This window comes from Taudactylus pleione, unplaced genomic scaffold, assembly GCF_031769625.1.
Source record: "Taudactylus pleione unplaced genomic scaffold, aTauple2 ptg000825l, whole genome shotgun sequence".
Lineage (NCBI taxonomy): Eukaryota > Metazoa > Chordata > Amphibia > Anura > Myobatrachidae > Taudactylus > Taudactylus pleione.
The window spans coordinates 385990-409813 of NW_028285227.1; the positions used below are offsets into that span (position 1 = coordinate 385990).

The window sequence follows — 23824 nt, forward strand, 5'->3', positions numbered from 1 at the left end:
TCAGATTACAACTGATGCAGGTCTGGGCATTTCCAAGACGTCACAGTACGGTGTTGCCACCTACGGTTATCTTTACATACTACTATCCTGTGACTTTTGGCACTTCAATGTATACACACACATTAACTTTTCATTCACTCAGAAAGATACATTGTGGAAGCTAATTTTTAAGGTTTGCAGTAAAGTAGAGGACACATTGTTTATTTTAATTTAGGACTGTTACAACTTTGAAAATGAAGCACCCTTAATTACGCTTCACGCTTCACCCCTCTGCAACTTCTCCCCGACACTGTGAAAATAACCTTAGAATTACATATAACTACGTTTTGGAGTGACTTACCCAATTATAATGTTCTTATGGAAGTATGTTTCATGGCGTTACTATTTATACATTTTGTCCAAATATCAGCTTCAGAGAACGGATTTCATATTACGCAGGTTCAGTTCCAAGTTTTCTCCAGGACTCCTGCGACCTATTGAGCACGAGTTCTGCGGCTACTGGGGGAGATCATCCTTCTGTCAGATAGTTATTGGATGGTGTAAACGGAATAAAATAATCTTATTGCAAACGCAGACATCTATTATTACACAACTGTTGTCTGATAAATTAATGTCGCTGCTTATGCGTGTATAACACAACTAATGTGCATCCCGGCTCCTGCAGCACGCGCCATGAACGCTTCAGCCGCCATGACAGGACAGACGACCACACGGAGAAGATAACATGGAGTAAGTATAAAGGAGGGGGCCCAAGGTCAATTTTCCAGTGGGTGTAGGTACAGTAGGTAGATACCGTATTGTGTTAGTTTGTTCAAAAATGCTTCTGAATTTTTTTCTTGCTAAAATATTTTTTTATTCTTTTGAAACATTCCCAGTAACAATTTAAGTGATTTTACTACTAAATATTTGATGGTCAAAAATACAGAGAGAGAAGTTCCGCCATGTTATCCTTTAAGGCGTGAAGGTTTATTTGATGGTGAAATATTACTGATCAATAAACCACTGGCCTATGTCCTATTATGTGTCCCTGTGTTATATATATATATACCAAATACAACAGGCCTACACACTATCAACTTTTTCCTTGTTCTAAGTATGAAAGTGGCCTAATGACTGTTTAATGTGGACTCTTCTATAGTAAAGATGTCTCAGATTCTCCTTCCAGCTCGCCCAGAGCTCCCGGGAGGTTTGTTATAAGAAATAAATAAATGGTGGTTTCATATTTGCCAATAATAAAACTCCAACCAGAACTAAAATTGCAACGTAACAGCCCTTATTCCTAACAAGCAGAACTGAAGGGGCCTAACCCAAGCTAGGGCAGCTGTCACTTCTGCTACCAAAATAACCGAGCATGGAAAGACCTATGAAAGCATTGACGAAGGGACAAGGAAATCCAAATTACAGGTCAACATGTATACAAAGAATAATCATCTTTTTTACACCATTTTCTACAAACTACAAAGTATCCCCAAAGTATCAGCAATGAGAGGTGACAGCACGTTGTCCGTGTCACATATTATGGGCAGACGCGTTCCTCGGATTAGTTACCAATAAAGAAACATTTTCTAGGTGTTCCAGGAAGACAGATCCCTCATTCACTGGGTTTATGGGCCTGGCTGCCATTCAGGAAACCCTGCGAATAAAGGAGATAAGTTCTCCCGAGACTGGAATAGATCTGGACATAAACAGGAACATACAAAACTGGCGTTAGGCTAGAACACGTCTAATCAGTTGTGCCAATGTGGGCACTCCATCCGGGGTGGCTCCAGACGTAAAAGGGAACGCAATGTGCCATCTTCTTCCTCTGTACCTCAAGTGGTGTTGGCGAGGTAACGGAGTGCCTACACCCAGACAAGTGGGGCACTTGCCCTGCCATCAGACCAGCTCCATGCAGCTTGCGTAGGAGCAGTTACTGTGGCAGCCTGTGCCCAGTAGATTTCTGAGCTGGAACCACTTGCGATAGATAAGCCCACACACCGATAAAAGCGTTCTCTTTATTTGTGGACATGTAGCAGCCTAGGGAACAGTCTGAGTGCGTTCTTCGTCGTGACGTCAATCACCGTTTCCAAAGAGACCCCTTTGACTTTGGCGATGTACTCCGCAGAAAAAGTGATGTTTTTAGGTTCATTTCTCACCTGCGAGACAAAGGGAATGAAAGGAACATTTTAGTAAAATTGTCGTCTTTGAATCTGATTTGAAGAGAAAATATATTTATTACTAGCTGGGATACCCGGGGTTGCACGGGTTGAAGACTGGACCCTGAAGTACCCCCTGCAGCCTTTACTTACATTGTCCTCGCCTAGAACCCCATTTCAGTGATCATGAAAAGGATCCCGCTGTTTGCTAACATGCATTCAAACAATGGCGTACCTAACGTGGGTGCAAGGGGTGCGGTTACTATGGTGCCCGAGCTGCCTCTGTGGCCCGCTGCAACCAGTCACGCACATCAGATGGGCCGGACCAGTCAGGGCCGCCGAGGGGGGCCCGGGTGTCAGCAGTGTTGATTTGGTGCCGGCCCACCAGCTGAGTGCCTGCCGGCGCAGTCATGGAGAGACAGCGCCGACGTTCGTGAGGCAATCAGAGTTTGCGGACCGGCAGCCAATCAGCAGTGGCTGCTAGTCCGCACGCTCCGAGCGGCTCCAGATTCAAACTGCGCTGATGGCCCGGCCCCAAATCCTCACTTGCAGGCTGCTGATAACCTTCTGGCTGCGAAGCTGCAAAACACCAGACACAGAGCCCGCCATGGTCCAGAGCCGCCTGAGGAGAAAGTACAGTTGTACAGGTCCTGCGCAATACTAAAGCACCCCCCCATCCCTGGGTGATTTACCTGTGGAAGACATTGACAGCAAGCCAGGGCTGTCCACGTTTGTCTGTATTAGACAACGTGTAAAACGTTTTTTTTTGGGAAATTTTTGCAAATTTAATAAAAAAAACCAACTAAGAAATCACATGCACATAAGTAGTCACAGCCTTTGCTGAATACTTTGTTGATGCACCTTTGGCAGCAATTACAGCCTCAAGTCTTTTTGAATATGATGCCACAAGCTTGGCACACCTATCTCTGGGCAGTTTCGCCCATTCCTCTTTGCAGCACCTCTCATGCTCCATCAGGTTGGATGGGAAGCGTCGGGGCACAGCCATTTTCAGATCTCTCCAGATATGTTCAATCGTATTCAAGTCTGGGCCACAGCGTTGTCCTGAAGCCACTCCTTTCATATCTTGGCTGTGTGCTTAGGGTCGTTGACCTGCTGGAAGATGAACCGTCGCCCCAGTCTGAGGTCAAGAGCGCTCTGGAGCAGGTTTTCATCCAGGATGTCTCTGCACATTGCTGCATTCATCTTTTCCTCTATCCTGACTAGTCTCCCAGCTCCTGCCGCTGAAAAACATCCCCACAGCATGATGCTGCCACCACCATGCTTCACTATAGGGATGGTATTGGCCTGGTGATGATCGGTGCCTGGTGTCCTCCAAACATAACACCTGCCATTGACGCCAAAGAGTTCAATCTTTGTCTCTCATGGTCTAAGAGTCCTTCAGGTGCATTTTGGCAAACTACAGGCGAGCTGCCATGTGCTTTTTACTAAGGAGTGGCTTCCATCTGGCCACTCTACCATACAGGCCTGATTGGTGGATTGCTGCAGAGATGGTTGTCCTTCTGGAAGGTTCTCCTCTGTACACAAAGGAATGCTGTAGCTCTCACAGAGCGATCATCGGGTTCTTGGTCACCTCCCTGACTACGGCCCTTCCCCCCCGATTGCCCAGTTTAGACGGCCGGCCAACTTTAGGAAGAGACCTGGTGGTTCCAAACTTCTTCCATTTACAGATGATAAAGGCCACTTTGCTTATTGGGACCTTCAAAGCAGCAGATATTTTTCTGTACCCTTCCCCAGATTTGTGCCTCGAGACAATCCTGTCTCGGAGGTCTACAGACAATTCCTTGGACTTCATGCTTGGTTTGTGCTCTGACATGCACTGTCAAGTGTGGGACCTTATATAGACAGGTGTACGCCTTTCAAAATCATGTCCAATCAACTGAATTTACCACAGATGGACTAGAAATTAAGCTGTAGGAACATCTCAAGGATGATCAGTGGAAACAGGATGCACCTGAGCTCAATTTTGAGCTTCATGGCAAAGGCTGTGAATACTTATATACATGTGATTTCTTAGTGTTTTGTTTTTTTTTGTTATTCAATTTGCAAAAATCTCAAAAGAAACTTTTACACTTTATCACTATGGGGTATTGTGTGCAGAGTTTTGAGGACAAAAATTAATTTATTCCATTTTGGAATAAGGCTGTAGCATAACAAAATGTGGAAAAAGTGAAGCACTGTGAATACTTTCCGGATTCACTGTATAATCAAATGTACCTTTCAGCCATCTGAATGCCTAAAAGTGGCCATAAAACATTGTTGACATATATAAGTAAAACTTTACCCTCCGGCCAGGCTGCCGTGAATTACTTTGCAATGCAAACTATCCACATGGAAATCATCAGTATCTGCATTACTAGATCAGTGACCCTGTGTCCGCTTCATAGCGCAGAACAGCGAGGGACAGACGAAATCTCACAGGAGTAATCTCAGCCTGGCTCAGTCCCCAGACAGACGGCAAATGAAATAAATAAAAGTGACGAGAGATGAAAATAGTTATAATAGAGCTCACTTGTAGGGGGGACAAGGAGCACAATGTAGGGGGGACAAGGAGCCCAATGTAGGGGGGACAAGGAGCACAATGTAGGGGGGACAAGGAGCCCAATGTAGGGGGGACAAGGAGCCCAATGTAGTGGGGACAAGGAGCACAATGTAGGGGGGACAAGGAGCACAATGCAGGGGAGACAAGGAGCACAATGCAGGGGAGACAAGGAGCACAATGCGGGGGGGACAAGGAGCACAATGCGGGGGTGACAAGGAGCACAATGTAGGGGGGACAAGGAGCCCAATGCGGGGGTGACAAGGAGCACAATGCGGGGGTGACAAGGAGCACAATGTAGGGGGGACAAGGAGCCCAATGCGGGGGGGACAAGGAGCACAATGCGGGGGTGACAAGGAGCACAATGCGGGGGTGACAAGGAGCACAATGCGGGGGTGACAAGGAGCACAATGCGGGGGTGACAAGGAGCACAATGCGGGGGTGACAAGGAGCACAATGCGGGGGTGACAAGGAGCACAATGCGGGGGTGACAAGGAGCACAATGCGGGGGTGACAAGGAGCACAATGCGGGGGTGACAAGGAGCACAATGCGGGGGTGACAAGGAGCACAATGCGGGGGTGACAAGGAGCACAATGCAGGGGTGACAAGGAGCACAATGTAGGGGTGACAAGGAGCACAATGTAGGGGTGACAAGGAGCACAATGTAGGGGTGACAAGGAGCACAATGTAGGGGTGACAAGGAGCACAATGTAGGGGGGACAAGGAGCACAATGTAGGGGTGACAAGGAGCACTATGTAGTGGTGACAAGGAGCACTATGTAGTGGTGACAAGGAGCACAATGTAGGGGGGACAAGGAGCACAATGTAGGGGGGACAAGGAGCACAATGTAGGGGGGACAAGGAGCACAATGCGGGGGTGACAAGGAGCACAATGTAGGGGGGACAAGGAGCACAATGTAGGGGGGACAAGGAGCACAATGTAGGGGGGACAAGGAGCACAATGTAGGGGTGACAAGGAGCACAATGTAGGGGTGACAAGGAGCACAATGTAGGGGTGACAAGGAGCACTATGTAGTGGTGACAAGGAGCCCAATGTAGGGGTGACAAGGAGCCCAATGTAGGGGGGACAAGGAGCACAATGTAGGGGTGACAAGGAGCACAATGTAGGGGGGACAAGGAGCACAATGTAGGGGGGACAAGGAGCACTATGTAGGGGGGACAAGGAGCACTATGTAGGGGTGACAAGGAGCACTATGTAGTGGTGACAAGGAGCACAATGTAGGGGTGACAAGGAGCCCAATGTAGGGGGGACAAGGAGCACAATGTAGGGGTGACAAGGAGCACAATGTAGGGGTGACAAGGAGCACAATGTAGGGGGGACAAGGAGCACAATGTAGGGGGGACAAGGAGCACTATGTAGTGGTGACAAGGAGCACTATGTAGTGGTGACAAGGAGCACAATGTAGTGGTGACAAGGAGCACAATGTAGGGGGGACAAGGAGCACAATGTAGGGGTGACAAGGAGCACAATGTAGGGGTGACAAGGAGCACTATGTAGTGGTGACAAGGAGCACAATGTAGGGGCTGTGATATCACTGGACTTGCCCCTGTGTATGAATACCGCTGAATAGCAAGCCTTACTAGCTGTCAGTCACACCATGCCTGCTTAGATAGAGAAGCACCTCCCTCCTAACATGGCAGCCTGCTGCTGAGGAGCGACTGGGAGGATGGCGGATAGATTTAGGAATGTTTAAACGCTTCAGTAATGTACAGAGTATAATACATATCAAAGTGAAATAATGGTAGTGCTCCAGGATGAAATGAAATATTAAATCAGAACTCAGACTCCAAATACAAAATTGCCCCATTGGGATCCAACTGGTACATTGTTATTATAATAATTATTAGACTTTATTTATAGCGCGCCACAAGTGGCCCGCAGCGCTGTACAGAGTGTAAAACAATAAGACAGTACAGTACAGTAGACAAATAACAAATAGCGCTACAATTCTTAACACAATGCATTGAACCAAGGGGTCTATGCACTAAGCCCTGACCAGGGACAAAGCACCAACCAGACAGCTCCCAACCGTAATCTCTCAATCAAACACAGGGGTCTATTCATCAGACCCTGGACAGAGACAAAGCACCAGCCTACCAGCTCCCAACTGCCATGTCACCGGCTGTGCCTGAAAAATGACAGTTAGGAGCCGATTGGCTGGTGCTTTGCCTGTGGGAATGATTATTTTGTGCTCTAGAAGAAACCCCGTATTTTCATAATTCATTTCTATATAGCAGTATTGGGTCAGGCCCTACAATAGGACCGACAGGGGGAGAGAAGAGGAGTATGGGATAATAGGACAAGGGCACTCTACTGAATGGAGGAAAACTTATAGAAGCCTCAGAAATGATGCCAGCAAGCATATATGTATACATGTATATCCCAATAGCCACACCAGACCGCTATACAGGGAAATAACAATCGGGGTCAGACGGCCTCCACCGTACCTGCTTCTCTGGCCCCAGCGCTGGGGAGTCCGTTTCCAGGCACATGTGGTCTAGCGGCAGCTGCTTCACTAGTTTCTGCTTCTTAAACAAGAGGAGAATGAATCACATATTTATTTGTATGAAACTGATGCTTTGGTTGGAGTTCTCCTTACCCTAAAATACTCTACCCCAGGATTCCACGGCCCGGAGGGCCCCCTGCCCACTGACTGAGGCAGGATGACAGGTGTCGGGCCCCCCTGCCCACTGACTGAGGCAGGATGACAGGTGTCGGGCCCCCCTGCCCACTGACTGAAGCAGGATGACAGGTGTCAGGCCCCCCTGCCCACTGACTGAGGCAGGATGACAGGTGTCGGCCCCCCTGCCCACTGACTGAGGCAGGATGACAGGTGTCGGGCCCCCCTGCCCACTGACTGAGGCAGGATGACAGGTGTCGGGCCCCCCTGCCCACTGACTGAGGCAGGATGACAGGTGTCGGGCCCCCTGCCCACTGACTGAGGCAGGATGACAGGTGTCGGGCCCTTCCTCTGTAGATTTACCATTATGCTTTGTTGGGACTGCAGCGCTGTTGAGGGCAGGGAATTGTCACACCGAAGGCCAGTTACTGTGTATATTATGTTAGTGAACTCTAAATGCTATTTGTATGGAAGGGATAGAATGAGAGGTAACGACAGATGTCTGCAAAACCCTTTACTAGTTTATTTATAGCACAACAATTATCTATAATGAATTCACAAGTCGCTCAGTGCCGCTGGTGGGGGCCAATCAATGCGGTAACCCAGCGCTGTTACCTATAGTAAGCCGGCCACGCATTGGATCACACCTGCTGAGCAAAGAGATCACGTTCCAATATGGCCACATACGTCAAAAGTCAAATGCCATGACCTACGGGGGTTTCCACTCATGCGAAATGGACAACAGTTCCGTAAACACACAGGAGCCGGTTAGTGGTGTAACAAAATGGCCGCACTAAAAGGATGAGGATGATAGCAGCCATTTTCTGGCTGCATTTTAATCACAATACAATTGGGAAACCCGCTCATGTGGGGGCCGCACACAGAAATGGCACAAAGCCGCCTCTCAGACCAGAGACAGATCTTTTCAGACATCCCTGAGACTTGCATAGGGCACCCGGAAAGTGACCGCGCCCATATACCAACCTGTCGCATTAACCAACATGTCCGACATTTACCCAATGGACTCTCACCAGATTATTATAGAGAATGTGGTTTATTTTAAGAGCAGGTGCTGGAATATCGGACCAGTTGCCTGTCATCACCTTGTGTGGCCAATCCCATGTACCGGAACGCGCCATTCTATACCGCAATGATGAAACTCATAGCAGTGTCCAATATGGACGCCTCACACACCTTATACACGTTACCTGCTCACTCCGGATAATGGAGGGAGGGATGGAGAAGAAGAAGCCGGCTTTAACACCTTCCATGGCCACTGATGGCTTCCCATCAAAAGCGTGGAGGAGCACGTTTCCAGCACCTATGATAACCAGCAAGAAAGTACATTGTTCACCATATAGGGAGGCAACCACTTTGTGGGTTAAACCAATATATAAGAGAATGCAACCTATCGATTCACAACTAACTGCTGCCCTGAATGAGACATTTTGTGAAGCACAAGGAAAGCAGCCATTTTGTGCATGAAAACAGTATGCTAATGGCCTAGTGACATCATGGTGCGTCAGTAAGCCTAACAGAACGGCGTCATCTGTATACGTTATAAGGTCCCGCGGTAATGTCAGTGGTTTCTCATGTATGAATAGGCTGCATTCTAAGGAACATTCGGCCAGAGAACCAAATGGTTGTTTTTAGGAGACATTTTTATTTAAGCCCTGAAAGTACAATGTACTCTGTAAATCCAAATGACTGAATAAGGTGGTTTATACAATCCTCAGATAAATACCCCAAACAGGGATGAATTAGAAAACCGATATGTATAAGAAAATTATACCCTGTTCTTTCAGCAGATTGATAGTTGGTCGTCCAGCTGAACGCGAGTGGACATTTCTGGTAGGGAGAAAAAGTGATAATAATAATGTACAAATACTGTATAGAAGGGGTCACTGCCATTAAAACGTTAAACATGAGGTAAACAACATACATTTGCTGTAACCTATAGCAACCAGAGACCAGATTGGGTCAGTTTAGTGCAAATTACACTTTTGAAAGCAATAGTACAACTGGACCAGAACATGTTGTTCCCTGTGATGCGACTTATTGTTAAAATTGCCCTTGGAAAATATGGTAAAGCACAACTGAATATGCTGGTGCTATATAAGTAACTGATAATAAATGATAAAGTCACCAAACCAAGATTATTCCAATTTCCCACAGACTAGTGAGGCCTATGGAGTTTATCATGGAAAATCTATTGTAAGTGGTTTTCATTATAAAAAGCATAAACCATGGATATCTCTGGGGAGCCTTGAGGACCGTGATTGGGAATCTCTGGTCTAGGGGGGTATATTTACTAATGTAAGAGTTTTTAGAAGTAAGGATGTTGCCCATAGCAACCAATCAGCTATTATCTTCTAGAAGGTGCTAGTTAAATGTTAAGTAGAATCTGATTGGTTGCTATGGGCCACATCTCCATTTCTAAAAACTGTCACTTCAGTAAATATACCCCTTGGCATGTTGGGCCGGCTCGCACACAGAGCTGTGATGTGCAGGGGGAGTCGGCTTGGGAGCTAGCACTCTACTCCGACAGCTAGACTGATCTTTTGGGAAGGGCTTCCTCTATGCCTAATAGTCTTCATAGGTGTAGGGCCAATCATGGCCCAGCGAATTAAAGGTTTTCCTTGGTATATCATAGGATGTGGTGAGCGGCGCTCTGTAAATACCTATATTGCTGCATTCAGAGTATATGGCATAGGGGCGGAACATGACCTAATCATTTTAAGGCATTGGAGCCGCATTTGCACTTTACGTCTCATGAGCCATGATGGATACTGAGCTCAGGTCTTACAATGGCAGATCCAGCCGTTTGGCCAGTTGTATCTGTCTGATAAACACTTGTCGCTGCTCCTCCTTCTGGTCCTCTGTGCTCGCTATCCGCGGAGTGAAATCCAGCCCAACCTATGGCGAGAAAAAACGCCAATATTACCCCCAGACACTGAAGCAATGTCTATTATTATCCCTCCAGGCAGATTAACTGCAAAAGCTTCATACAAATCACCTACAGATCACAGAGGTCATATCTAGCAAATAAACCAGTGAGAAGTGCGGCTACCGACCGCCGCCACCCTGCTCGTCACGCGGTGTACACGGCGGTTTCTACCAACCCGTTAGGCTTCACTACGGCTAAATCTGCAGATTTTAATTGGTAAAACTATGAATTATGTGATTAAATGATCAGTTAGATTTACACCTTAATAAAGTAACCCACTAGACGTGGCGGCAGAATAGTGGCGCACTCCGAGCACCGGATCTGAGACACGAGGGTGATAAGTTTCTCTCTCCTGGCTTATATCCAGGCATCTTCTTTGTGTGCGCGCAGGGTCCATGCAGGTGACTGACGTACAGCTTAATACTGGGCTAGTGGGGTTGTGCGATTATTTCCTTCACCACTTAGCGACATGTGATCAGAGGGGAACACACAGCAGGTGACGCATTCAGTACCTCGCCAATAGCCACCAAGTCTTTCTTGTAGCGCTCAATCAGAGGCAAAGCATCTTCTAAGTCCTGGGAATATGAAAAATCACTGTTATCAGATGTTTAGTAATCATTCTAGCTCCCTGCTCCTGCCACAACCCATACAGTACCTCTATCCTGCCTGGGGTGTCGCTCGCTGCTCTGGTGCTTCTAGCACACACAGCTGATGCAACAAACTGATGAGATTCAGCAGTTTGTGTGCTAGAAGCACCAGAGAAGAGAGTGACACCCCAGGCAGGATAGAGGTACTACACGGGTTTTATCTGGTGCAGAGTGCTAGACTGAACACTAGCTGTTAATATACATGGTTTGCATTTACACTTTACCATTAATATATAATACAAAATATAAAGTTATATAAACATAAATAATGACCTGAATGCCCAATAATCCTATTGAAACTGAGCTGATCATTATTGAACACTGGCAAGTCCAGAGGGACGATGACCGATAATACTGGCAAGTCCAGAGGGACGATGACCGATAACTGCTGTCCACTGCCAACACCACCAACAGGCCTCCGTTAAGCAATGAGTGATTCATCCCAATCTCACCATATTAGCCTTATGCTTGTGGGTCACACAGGTTATATTCTCCGCCGATCTACCCAGGTGCTGCCTGTGCCCGGCTTCTTCAGCAGAGCTTCCATTTGTGACGGATGCAGTGAGTGAGCCCACTCGTTACAACTAATCAGACAGGCTGCATTCTTATCAATACTGGTGCAGCGCAGAACATGTCTGCCCGCACTGCGTGCGGCTGACCGGTGCCATGTCTGCCTGCACTGCGTGCGGCTGACCGGTGCCATGTCTACCTGCACTGCGTGTGGCTCACCGGTGCCATGTCTGCCCGCACTGCGTGTGGCTCACCGGTGCCATGTCTGCCCGCACTGCGTGTGGCTGACCGGTGCCATGTCTGCCTGCACTGCGTGTGGCTGACCGGTGCAAGTTTAGGGCTCGATCACATATAGGGGGAGATGTATCAAACCACCTAAGGAGAAATAGCAACCAATCAGCTTCTAGTAATCTTCATTCTAGCACCCTGCACCTGTCACAGCCTGTGCAGTTCCTCTTTTCTGCCTGGGGTGTCGCTCTCTGCTTGGGTGCTTCTAGCACACTGTCTGTATTTCAGCAGTTTGTTGCATCAGCTGAGTGTGCTAGAAGCACCAGAGCAGAGAGCGACACCCCAGGCAGGAAAGAGAAACTGCAAGGGATGTAAGAGGTGCAGGGTGCTAGAATGAACACTATACTAGCTATCATTTATCTTACTCAGCCTATAAAATGACAGTTAGAAGCTGATTGGTTACATTAAGTAACTTCTCCACTTGCTCTCTCTGTCAGGGGGCACTACATCCCCCCCCACACACACACACACTGTAAGGAAATTGGATAAAAATGCATGAAAACTAATGTATGCGTCTTAGCGATATCTTATTAACGTATTTCCAAGCATCATACATTTACTGGTTACATATCTTGTAGAGGTACAGCCACGTGTTACTGTAGCAGGTACGGGTTGTGCCACATTCTAAACGTGGCACTAAAATACTAAAAAGCAACGGTGAGAACATGCCCATGAGAAGCCATTCATCCAACGTCTAATGCGCGCTCCAGGCGTCAAAAGCTGAAAATCCAATTAACAGAGACTGGTAGTGACCAAACCTAAGTCAATGCTACAGGGTTTATGTAACGACAGCCACGCACTACAATTATGACCGACCACAGATCAGAGATTCGGAACGGCTGGAGATAGAGACTGTAGAACCGGCCTTACCTTAAGAGTTGCGCTGCGCTGTTGTTCTGCGCCTTGGACAGGGTGCACGCCTAAACACGGAAACACCAGCCCCGGAAACCTGCGTTTGGTCATGTTACACTGATTAAGCCACTGACGTAATCATGGAGGCACATTGATGCGATTTCCCAGCCACAGACATGAAGACATTTCTATACTAAACAGCAGAAAATGAGATCAGGATCGTTTGAACTGGGCTGGGAATACAGACACATACATGTGCACAGAAGCACCCGTGTGGGTTGGGTCCTGTAATGTAAACAGAGCTGTTATTACACTGGGTGGGAAAACTAGGGGCCCGATTCAGACCCGCTCGCTAGATGCGTTCGCACGCAGCTGTCAAAGTATGCAAATCCGGCGATCGCGCGGCAAGGAATTAGCACGCCGACTATGTCTTGGCGTGCAATCACAGTGTGTATATAGACGCCAACCAGCCTGTCATAAGACAACCACTTTCCCTTAGTAATACACATCATCTCCAGGAAGTGTATTCAATAATCGGTAACATCGGACCAATACCCTACTGCAAGCACTGCGAGTGCTGCTGTGTGTAACTCAGCCATGTCACGTGTATTATGACGCTGCGTCTTAATTATGCATGCCTCTGAAACGGCGTTAAGATGCACAGACACACCTGCGTTTGCACCACCACGCCCCGTTTCCAGGCGGCTATGTGCAACATGTGAACGCTTCCTGATCGCATGGACTAATTAGCGCACACGCACTGCATCTTATACGCATGCGCACATTGCAAACATCGAGCGGGTCAGAATCGTGCCCTAGGTTTCAAGTAGAGTTGTGCATCAAACCTCAGCTCCAGGCCCCTGGATTGCTGGATGGCTCTGGCCATTCACAGAGTATCAGATTCCCACTGCATGGTCCCAGCACTGGAACTGTTGAATAGTTGTAACTGTCCGTCCACCAATCACACACATGTATGACAGCCATACAGACGCCACGCATTCAGCTCACCTCCGAGAAAGATGCATTAATTTGTCAAACTCTGCCGAGTGCTCAGCGACTGCCACCAACGCCTGGACCCCGACCTGAAACCAGGAAACAAATGACGCAGCGGGGGAGGGGAGGGGGCGTCAGAAAGAACGGTCAGCTAAAATACAGGCTGCTAACACATGAAAGCGAAATGTAACACAGCACCATAAAAGCATCAGAAACATGGCATAGGTTATTACAGCACTTACTGCCTTTGCTTCTTCTACAACGGTATCGATGTCCTGTGTAAGATAAAATAATAAGCGCAATAAGTATTTTACTGTTACCTGCGGAGAAAACGATGGCAGCCAACAGCCGAACCCATGCACCCGTGGCACGGTGCGGGCAGCCAAGTTACAGGGAACTAGTGCCATCACCAAGGGATGAGGCGCTCTGGCACTGACGAGTATAGTAGGTCTCTGTGACCCCACATCGCGACCTCGAATTGAATTGATTAAATGTAAAAAACTAACAATTCAAAACAAAGATATACAGGGAAACTCTACAGCAAGCCAGGCCAACCTGTGGATCTCCAGCTGTTGAGAAACTACAAGTCCCAACATGCCTTGCCACAGTTTTGCTTTTAGGAAATACTAAAACAGTAACAGGGAATGATGGGACTTGTAGTTTCACAACAGCTGGCGAGCCACAGGTTGGCCAGGCCTGCTCTACAGCAAGAGATCCATAACTGGAAGATTGGATGTCCCTCCGCCCAGACTAACTTTATCTCCCGACCATTAGTAATTGTTATTGATAACTTTTTGTTGCCTGGGGTGATTGCTAGAGGACAGAGGTCTGTAGTGACTTCAGCAGATTAGAGAACACAACCACAGATGTACAATAAGACGCTATGGGCCCAATTCTCGTGTGCGTCCTTTGCCGGTCACATGTCTGCGACTTTACGCTAATACAGCTACAAGGCCTTCCCGATTCTGCATCCATGCAGATCAATGTGCAATCATGCTTAGTGCGGCTGCACCATAACGACCTGTCATACACCAGCCCTATGCAGGGAGGAAGCTATGGGTTTTGTTCCCCCGAGGAGCGCACATAGGGCCTGATTCAGAGCCGGACGCTATTTGTGCTCGCTCGTTCAGAAAAAGGGGCCGGATATTTAAATAGAGCGCTCGCTCTTTGCGGTCTGTTGACGCCTCTATGTCTGAACGAGCGAACGAAACATGCGCTCGCTATTTTGTAAAGACGCCCCCTGGCCGCTCGCATCATACGTCATCTCCGCTATTTATTAGATTAATCGAGTACATCGAAAGGCGTATGAACTGCTCGCTATTCTTGTGGTAGCATTTTCCTACCGCAATCATGCGAGCAGTTCAGGCTAAAAGACAACCAAGTGACGTGGTCGATGACGCTGCTTTGTTAATTATGCACACCCTTAAAACGCCTGTTTTGACCGTTTGGCACGCCTGCGTTCGGATCTCCACGCCCTGTTTTCAAGCACCTTCCCCTGTTACCACCCACAAACGCCTCATTCTGTCACTCAAATTAGCAGGCACTCGCTGTTTTGCGAGCACACGATTTCCGACCGCACTGACTGGTTGGCGCATGCGCATTACAACCCATACGCATGCGCAGATGTGCGAACATCGCTCGGAGCGAACGAGCGGCCACTGACGAGCGGCTATGAATCAGGCCCATAGACCCCCCTTCCTCCCTGATTGCCTCCCTGCAGTGTTCATTTTGACAAGGAATTGAAATTTTGTTTTAGTCTTAGGGGTCAAATTGCGAGGTGCTATTTTCTCTTCGAATTTGTACAGCGAATTCATTTTGCCATCCAATTAGCAACGTACACTGATCAGTCAGACTGAATTCGCATGTTTCCATTTGCACCTCCCTGAGGGTGAGAGATGGGAAGGAAAATCTTTATTTTAAGGTTAAAATGTCGAGAAACTGTGCTGAACCCCTTGGACACCCCCCGAATGACTAATTAGGCAATTGGAAGTTTCCAGTTAGCTTAATTAGTCCAATAATGACATTTTGGGGCTAAAAATTATAAATTGTCCTCAAATTACCCCAAAAATCAACTTTTCGTTAGGTTAGGGACCCCTAATTTAATTGTAATATTTTTTTAATTGAAAAATAATTGTTTTGTTTATTATCATTTATTTTACAATTTTTTAAGGTGCCCTCAAAGTACCCCAAAATCACCTTTTTTCCAACTTTTTTTTTTGCGTCTTTCGTTTAATTAGTTTGGGATTAACTGAAAAATGTTTTGCTTTTTATCATTTTTTAGGTATTTCACACCATTTAAAAACCTGCTATACCTTCCTATTGCCCACAAACAGCCTTCTATATGGTCCTGCTAACAAAATTATCAATTTTGGGGTGTCCAAGACGGTCTCCCCACTTTTTCATGCACTTCTCTCACATCTCATTTGGCAGTCAATTCGCAAATCTCCGCTGCGAGGACCGCGAATAGGCATTTTTAACTGGATTGGAGAGTTCTCGGGAGCGCGCATCAATGCGAAGTCTGCGAGTTTCAAGAAACAAACTCGCAATTCGCACCTACAGTAATTGGATTGCCCCTTAGTCACTTATTAAAAATTTAACACAGATTTTGTTGTCATTTTCGTTATTAAAATGTTTATATTATTGTTACAATTTAGTCCTGAAAAAAATGTGATTGATTATTACTTTTAGTCAAAACTTTGCAGTGTGCAGAGCCGCAGGGTCACACGGGACACAGGTACAGGGGGCAGGGCTGCAGGGTCACACGGGACACAGGTACAGGGGGCAGAGCCGCAGGGTCACATGGGACACAGGTACAGGGGGCAGAGCCGCGGGGTCACATGGGACACAGGTACAGGGGGCAGAGCCGCGGGGTCACACGGGACACAGGTACAGGGGGCAGAGCCGCGGGGTCACACGGGACACAGGTACAGGGGGCAGAGCCGCAGGGTCACACGGGACACAGGTACAGGGGGCAGAGCCGCAGGGTCACACGGGACACAGGTACAGGGGGCAGGGCTGCAGGGTCACACGGGACACAGGTACAGGGGGCAGGGCTGCAGGGTCAAACGGGACACAGGTACAGGGGGCAGAGCCGCAGGGTCACACGGGACACAGGGGGCAGGGCTGCAGGGTCAAACGGGACACAGGTACAGGGGGCAGAGCCGCAGGGTCACACGGGACACAGGTACAGGGGGCAGGGCTGCAGGGTCAAACGGGACACAGGTACAGGGGGCAGAGCCGCAGGGTCACACGGGACACAGGTACAGGGGGCAGGGCTGCAGGGTCAAACGGGACACAGGTACAGGGGGCAGAGCCGCAGGGTCACACGGGACACAGGTACAGGGGGCAGAGCCGCAGGGTCACACGGGACACAGGTACAGGGGGCAGAGCCGCAGGGTCACACGGGACACAGGTACAGGGGGCAGAGCCGCAGGGTCACACGGGACACAGGTACAGGGGGCAGAGCCGCAGGGTCACACGGGACACAGGTACAGGGGGCAGAGCCGCAGGGTCACACGGGACACAGGTACAGGGGGCAGAGCCGCAGGGTCACACGGGACACAGGTACAGGGGGCAGAGCCGCGGGGTCACACGGGACACAGGTACAGGGGGCAGAGCCGCGGGGTCACACGGGACACAGGTACAGGGGGCAGAGCCGCGGGGTCACACGGGACACAGGTACAGGGGGCAGAGCCGCGGGGTCACAGGGGACACAGGTACAGGGGGCAGAGCCGCGGGGTCACAGGGGACACAGGTACAGGGGGCAGAGCCGCGGGTCACACGGGACACAGGTACAGGGGGCAGAGCCGCGGGGTCACACGGGACACAGGTACAGGGGGCAGAGCTGCGGGGTCACACGGGACACAGGTACAGGGGGCAGAGCTGCGGGGTCACACGGGACACAGGTACAGGTACAGGGGGCAGAGCTGCAGGGTCACACGGGACACAGGTACAGGGGGCAGAGCCGCAGGGTCACACGGGACACAGGTACAGGGGGCAGAGCCGCAGGGTCACACGGGACACAGGTACAGGGGGCAGAGCCGCAGGGTCACACGGGACACAGGTACAGGGGGCAGAGCCGCAGGGTCACACGGGACACAGGTACAGGGGGCAGAGCCGCAGGGTCACACGGGACACAGGTACAGGGGGCAGAGCCGCAGGGTCACACGGGACACAGGTACAGGGGGCAGAGCCGCAGGGTCACACGGGACACAGGTACAGGGGGCAGAGCCGCAGGGTCACACGGGACACAGGTACAGGGGGCAGAGCCGCAGGGTCACACGGGACACAGGTACAGGGGGCAGAGCCGCAGGGTCACACGGGACACAGGTACAGGGGGCAGAGCCGCAGGGTCACACGGGACACAGGTACAGGGGGCAGAGCCGCAGGGTCACACGGGACACAGGTACAGGGGGCAGAGCCGCAGGGTCACACGGGACACAGGTACAGGGGGCAGAGCCGCAGGGTCACACGGGACACAGGTACAGGGGGCAGAGCCGCAGGGTCACACGGGACACAGGTACAGGGGGCAGAGCCGCAGGGTCACACGGGACACAGGTACAGGGGGCAGAGCCGCAGGGTCACACGGGACACAGGTACAGGGGGCAGAGCCGCAGGGTCACACGGGACACAGGTACAGGGGGCAGAGCCGCAGGGTCACAGGTACAGGGGGCAGAGCCGCGGGGTCACACGGGACACAGGTACAGGGGGCAGAGCCGCGGGTCACACGGGACACAGGTACAGGGGGCAGAGCTGCGGGGTCACACGGGACACAGGTACAGGGGGCAGAGCTGCGGGGTCACACGGGACACAGGTACAGGTACAGGGGGCAGAGCCGCAGGGTCACACGTGACACAGGTACAGGGGGCAGAGCTGCAGGGTCACACGGGACACAGGTACAGGGGGCAGAGCCGCGGGGTCACACGGGACACAGGTACAGGGGGCAGAGCCGCGGGTCACACGGGACACAGGTACAGGGGGCAGAGCTGCGGGGTCACACGGGACACAGGTACAGGGGGCAGAGCTGCGGGGTCACACGGGACACAGGTACAGGTACAGGGGGCAGAGCCGCAGGGTCACACGGGACACAGGTACAGGGGGCAGAGCCGCAGGGTCACACGGGACACAGGTACAGGGGGCAGAGCCGCAGGGTCACACGGGACACAGGTACAGGGGGCAGAGCCGCAGGGTCACACGGGACACAGGTACAGGGGGCAGAGCCGCAGGGTCACACGGGACACAGGTACAGGGGGCAGAGCCGCAGGGTCACACGGGACACAGGTACAGGGGGCAGAGCCGCAGGGTCACACGGGACACAGGTACAGGGGGCAGAGCCGCAGGGTCACACGGGACACAGGTACAGGGGGCAGAGCCGCGGGGTCACAGGGGACACAGGTACAGGGGGCAGAGCCGCGGGGTCACACGGGACACAGGTACAGGGGGCAGAGCCGCGGGTCACACGGGACACAGGTACAGGGGGCAGAGCTGCGGGGTCACACGGGACACAGGTACAGGTACAGGGGGCAGAGCCGCAGGGTCACACGTGACACAGGTACAGGGGGCAGAGCCGCGGGTCACACGGGACACAGGTACAGGGGGCAGAGCCGCAGGGTCACACGGGACACAGGTACAGGGGGCAGAGCCGCAGGGTCACACGGGACACAGGTACAGGGGGCAGAGCCGCAGGGTCACACGGGACACAGGTACAGGGGGCAGAGCCGCAGGGTCACACGGGACACAGGTACAGGGGGCAGAGCCGCAGGGTCACACGGGACACAGGTACAGGGGGCAGAGCCGCAGGGTCACACGGGACACAGGTACAGGGGGCAGAGCCGCAGGGTCACACGGGACACAGGTACAGGGGGCAGAGCCGCAGGGTCACACGGGACACAGGTACAGGGGGCAGAGCCGCAGGGTCACACGGGACACAGGTACAGGGGGCAGAGCCGCAGGGTCACACGGGACACAGGTACAGGGGGCAGAGCCGCAGGGTCACACGGGACACAGGTACAGGGGGCAGAGCCGCAGGGTCACACGGGACACAGGTACAGGGGGCAGAGCCGCAGGGTCACAGGTACAGGGGGCAGAGCCGCGGGGTCACACGGGACACAGGTACAGGGGGCAGAGCCGCGGGTCACACGGGACACAGGTACAGGGGGCAGAGCTGCGAGGTCACACGGGACACAGGTACAGGGGGCAGAGCTGCGGGGTCACACGGGACACAGGTACAGGTACAGGGGGCAGAGCCGCAGGGTCACACGTGACACAGGTACAGGGGGCAGAGCTGCAGGGTCACACGGGACACAGGTACAGGGGGCAGAGCCGCGGGGTCACACGGGACACAGGTACAGGGGGCAGAGCCGCGGGTCACACGGGACACAGGTACAGGGGGCAGAGCTGCGGGGTCACACGGGACACAGGTACAGGGGGCAGAGCTGCGGGGTCACACGGGACACAGGTACAGGGGGCAGAGCCGCAGGGTCACACGGGACACAGGTACAGGGGGCAGAGCCGCAGGGTCACACGGGACACAGGTACAGGGGGCAGAGCCGCAGGGTCACACGGGACACAGGTACAGGGGGCAGAGCCGCAGGGTCACACGGGACACAGGTACAGGGGGCAGAGCCGCAGGGTCACACGGGACACAGGTACAGGGGGCAGAGCCGCAGGGTCACACGGGACACAGGTACAGGGGGCAGAGCCGCAGGGTCACACGGGACACAGGTACAGGGGGCAGAGCCGCAGGGTCACACGGGACACAGGTACAGGGGGCAGAGCCGCAGGGTCACACGGGACACAGGTACAGGGGGCAGAGCCGCGGGGTCACAGGGGACACAGGTACAGGGGGCAGAGCCGCGGGGTCACACGGGACACAGGTACAGGGGGCAGAGCCGCAGGGTCACACGGGACACAGGTACAGGGGGCAGAGCTGCAGGGTCACACGGGACACAGGTACAGGGGGCAGAGCCGCGGGGTCACACGGGACACAGGTACAGGGGGCAGAGCCGCGGGTCACACGGGACACAGGTACAGGGGGCAGAGCTGCGGGGTCACACGGGACACAGGTACAGGGGGCAGAGCTGCGGGGTCACACGGGACACAGGTACAGGTACAGGGGGCAGAGCCGCAGGGTCACACGGGACACAGGTACAGGGGGCAGAGCCGCAGGGTCACACGGGACACAGGTACAGGGGGCAGAGCCGCAGGGTCACACGGGACACAGGTACAGGGGGCAGAGCCGCAGGGTCACACGGGACACAGGTACAGGGGGCAGAGCCGCAGGGTCACACGGGACACAGGTACAGGGGGCAGAGCCGCAGGGTCACACGGGACACAGGTACAGGGGGCAGAGCCGCAGGGTCACACGGGACACAGGTACAGGGGGCAGAGCCGCAGGGTCACACGGGACACAGGTACAGGGGGCAGAGCCGCAGGGTCACACGGGACACAGGTACAGGGGGCAGAGCCGCAGGGTCACACGGGACACAGGTACAGGGGGCAGAGCCGCGGGGTCACAGGGGACACAGGTACAGGGGGCAGAGCCGCGGGGTCACACGGGACACAGGTACAGGGGGCAGAGCCGCGGGGTCACACGGGACACAGGTACAGGGGGCAGAGCCGCGGGGTCACACGGGACACAGGTACAGGGGGCAGAGCCGCGGGGTCACACGGGACACAGGTACAGGGGGCAGAGCTGCAGGGTCACACGGGACACAGGTACAGGGGGCAGAGCCGCGGGGTCACACGGGACACAGGTACAGGGGGCAGAGCCGCGGGTCACACGGGACACAGGTACAGGGGGCAGAGCCGCAGGGTCACACGGGACACAGGTACAGGGGGCAGAGCCGCAGGGTCACACGGGACACAGGTACAGGGGGCAGAGCCGCAGGGTCACACGGGACACAGGTACAGGGGGCAGAGCCGCAGGGTCACACGGGACACAGGTACAGGGGGCAGAGCCGCAGGGTCACACGGGACACAGGTACAGGGGGCAGAGCCGCAGGGTCACACGGGACACAGGTACAGGGGGCAGAGCCGCAGGGTCACACGGGACACAGGTACAGGGGGCAGAGCCGCGGGGTCACAGGGGACACAGGTACAGGGGGCAGAGCCGCGGGGTCACACGGGACACAGGTACAGGGGGCAGAGCTGCGGGGTCACACGGGACACAGGTACAGGGGGCAGAGCCGCGGGGTCACACGGGACACAGGTACAGGGGGCAGAGCCGCGGGTCACACGGGACACAGGTACAGGGGGCAGAGCCGCGGGGTCACAGGGGACACAGGTACAGGGGGCAGAGCCGCGGGGTCACACGGGACACAGGTACAGGGGGCAGAGCTGCGGGGTCACACGGGACACAGGTACAGGGGGCAGAGCCGCAGGGTCACACGGGACACAGGTACAGGGGGCAGAGCCGCGGGGTCACAGGGGACACAGGTACAGGGGGCAGAGCCGCGGGGTCACACGGGACACAGGTACAGGGGGCAGAGCCGCGGGGTCACACGGGACACAGGTACAGGGGGCAGAGCTGCAGGGTCACACGGGACACAGGTACAGGGGGCAGAGCCGCGGGGTCACACGGGACACAGGTACAGGGGGCAGAGCCGCGGGTCACACGGGACACAGGTACAGGGGGCAGAGCCGCAGGGTCACACGGGACACAGGTACAGGGGGCAGAGCCGCAGGGTCACACGGGACACAGGTACAGGGGGCAGAGCCGCAGGGTCACACGGGACACAGGTACAGGGGGCAGAGCCGCAGGGTCACACGGGACACAGGTACAGGGGGCAGAGCCGCAGGGTCACACGGGACACAGGTACAGGGGGCAGAGCCGCAGGGTCACAGGTACAGGGGGCAGAGCCGCGGGGTCACACGGGACACAGGTACAGGGGGCAGAGCCGCGGGTCACACGGGACACAGGTACAGGGGGCAGAGCTGCGAGGTCACACGGGACACAGGTACAGGGGGCAGAGCTGCGGGGTCACACGGGACACAGGTACAGGTACAGGGGGCAGAGCCGCAGGGTCACACGTGACACAAGTACAGGGGGCAGAGCTGCAGGGTCACACGGGACACAGGTACAGGGGGCAGAGCCGCGGGGTCACACGGGACACAGGTACAGGGGGCAGAGCCGCGGGTCACACGGGACACAGGTACAGGGGGCAGAGCTGCGGGGTCACACGGGACACAGGTACAGGGGGCAGAGCTGCGGGGTCACACGGGACACAGGTACAGGTACAGGGGGCAGAGCCGCAGGGTCACACGGGACACAGGTACAGGGGGCAGAGCCGCAGGGTCACACGGGACACAGGTACAGGGGGCAGAGCCGCAGGGTCACACGGGACACAGGTACAGGGGGCAGAGCCGCAGGGTCACACGGGACACAGGTACAGGGGGCAGAGCCGCAGGGTCACACGGGACACAGGTACAGGGGGCAGAGCCGCAGGGTCACACGGGACACAGGTACAGGGGGCAGAGCCGCAGGGTCACACGGGACACAGGTACAGGGGGCAGAGCCGCAGGGTCACACGGGACACAGGTACAGGGGGCAGAGCCGCAGGGTCACACGGGACACAGGTACAGGGGGCAGAGCCGCAGGGTCACACGGGACACAGGTACAGGGGGCAGAGCCGCAGGGTCACACGGGACACAGGTACAGGGGGCAGAGCCGCGGGGTCACAGGGGACACAGGTACAGGGGGCAGAGCCGCGGGGTCACACGGGACACAGGTACAGGGGGCAGAGCCGCAGGGTCACACGGGACACAGGTACAGGGGGCAGAGCTGCAGGGTCACACGGGACACAGGTACAGGGGGCAGAGCCGCGGGGTCACACGGGACACAGGTACAGGGGGCAGAGCCGCGGGTCACACGGGACACAGGTACAGGGGGCATGTAGACACACACAGGGGAGCACAGGGCCTGAGGACTCTTACATGGCTGAAGTCAGCAGCAGAGAGGTGGCAGTGACAGTCCACAAGAGCCCCCCTGGGCCAGTCCATGGTGACCCCGCTGCTGCTGGTGGTCCCCTGTATGGCTGTATCCAGTCCTGACAGCTGGGCTGAGGAGGCGGCGCTCTCACTGCGCATGCGCAGAGGCCTCCCCGCCATCTTACTACACCCACACCTACAAGCCAGCGTTGGTAACTGAACGCTCAGTGGCAGATAACTAGACTGCTAATAGAAGCTATAGAACAAATGGCTCACACATCGGAAATGTAGAACAATTCCTCTCCTGAGTGCCGCAAGACTGATA

At 53.7% G+C, this 23824-nt stretch overlaps 1 protein-coding gene across 2 annotated transcripts; it reads right to left on the bottom strand.

Annotated features, from left to right (window-relative positions):
* Positions 1–219: 219 nt before the first annotated feature.
* LOC148474629 (putative deoxyribonuclease tatdn3-B) lies at positions 220–23761 on the bottom strand. Of its 2 annotated transcripts, none has more exons than XM_088458327.1 (10): positions 23506–23761; positions 13815–13847; positions 13588–13661; positions 12598–12676; positions 10795–10857; positions 10142–10251; positions 9128–9183; positions 8544–8656; positions 7163–7243; positions 220–2135 (listed from the first exon to the last, which is right to left on the bottom strand). In XM_088458327.1, the coding sequence occupies exons 1-10, from the start codon at positions 23677–23679 to the stop codon at positions 1995–1997; spliced, it is 924 nt and encodes a 307-aa protein (XP_088314453.1). In that variant the 5' UTR covers positions 23680–23761; the 3' UTR covers positions 220–1994. The 2 variants fall into 2 exon arrangements, with proteins under 2 accessions (XP_088314453.1, XP_088314454.1); XM_088458328.1 differs by having other exon boundaries at positions 221–2135; positions 7163–7240; positions 23506–23756.
* Between the last annotated feature and the right edge of the window lie 63 nt (positions 23762–23824).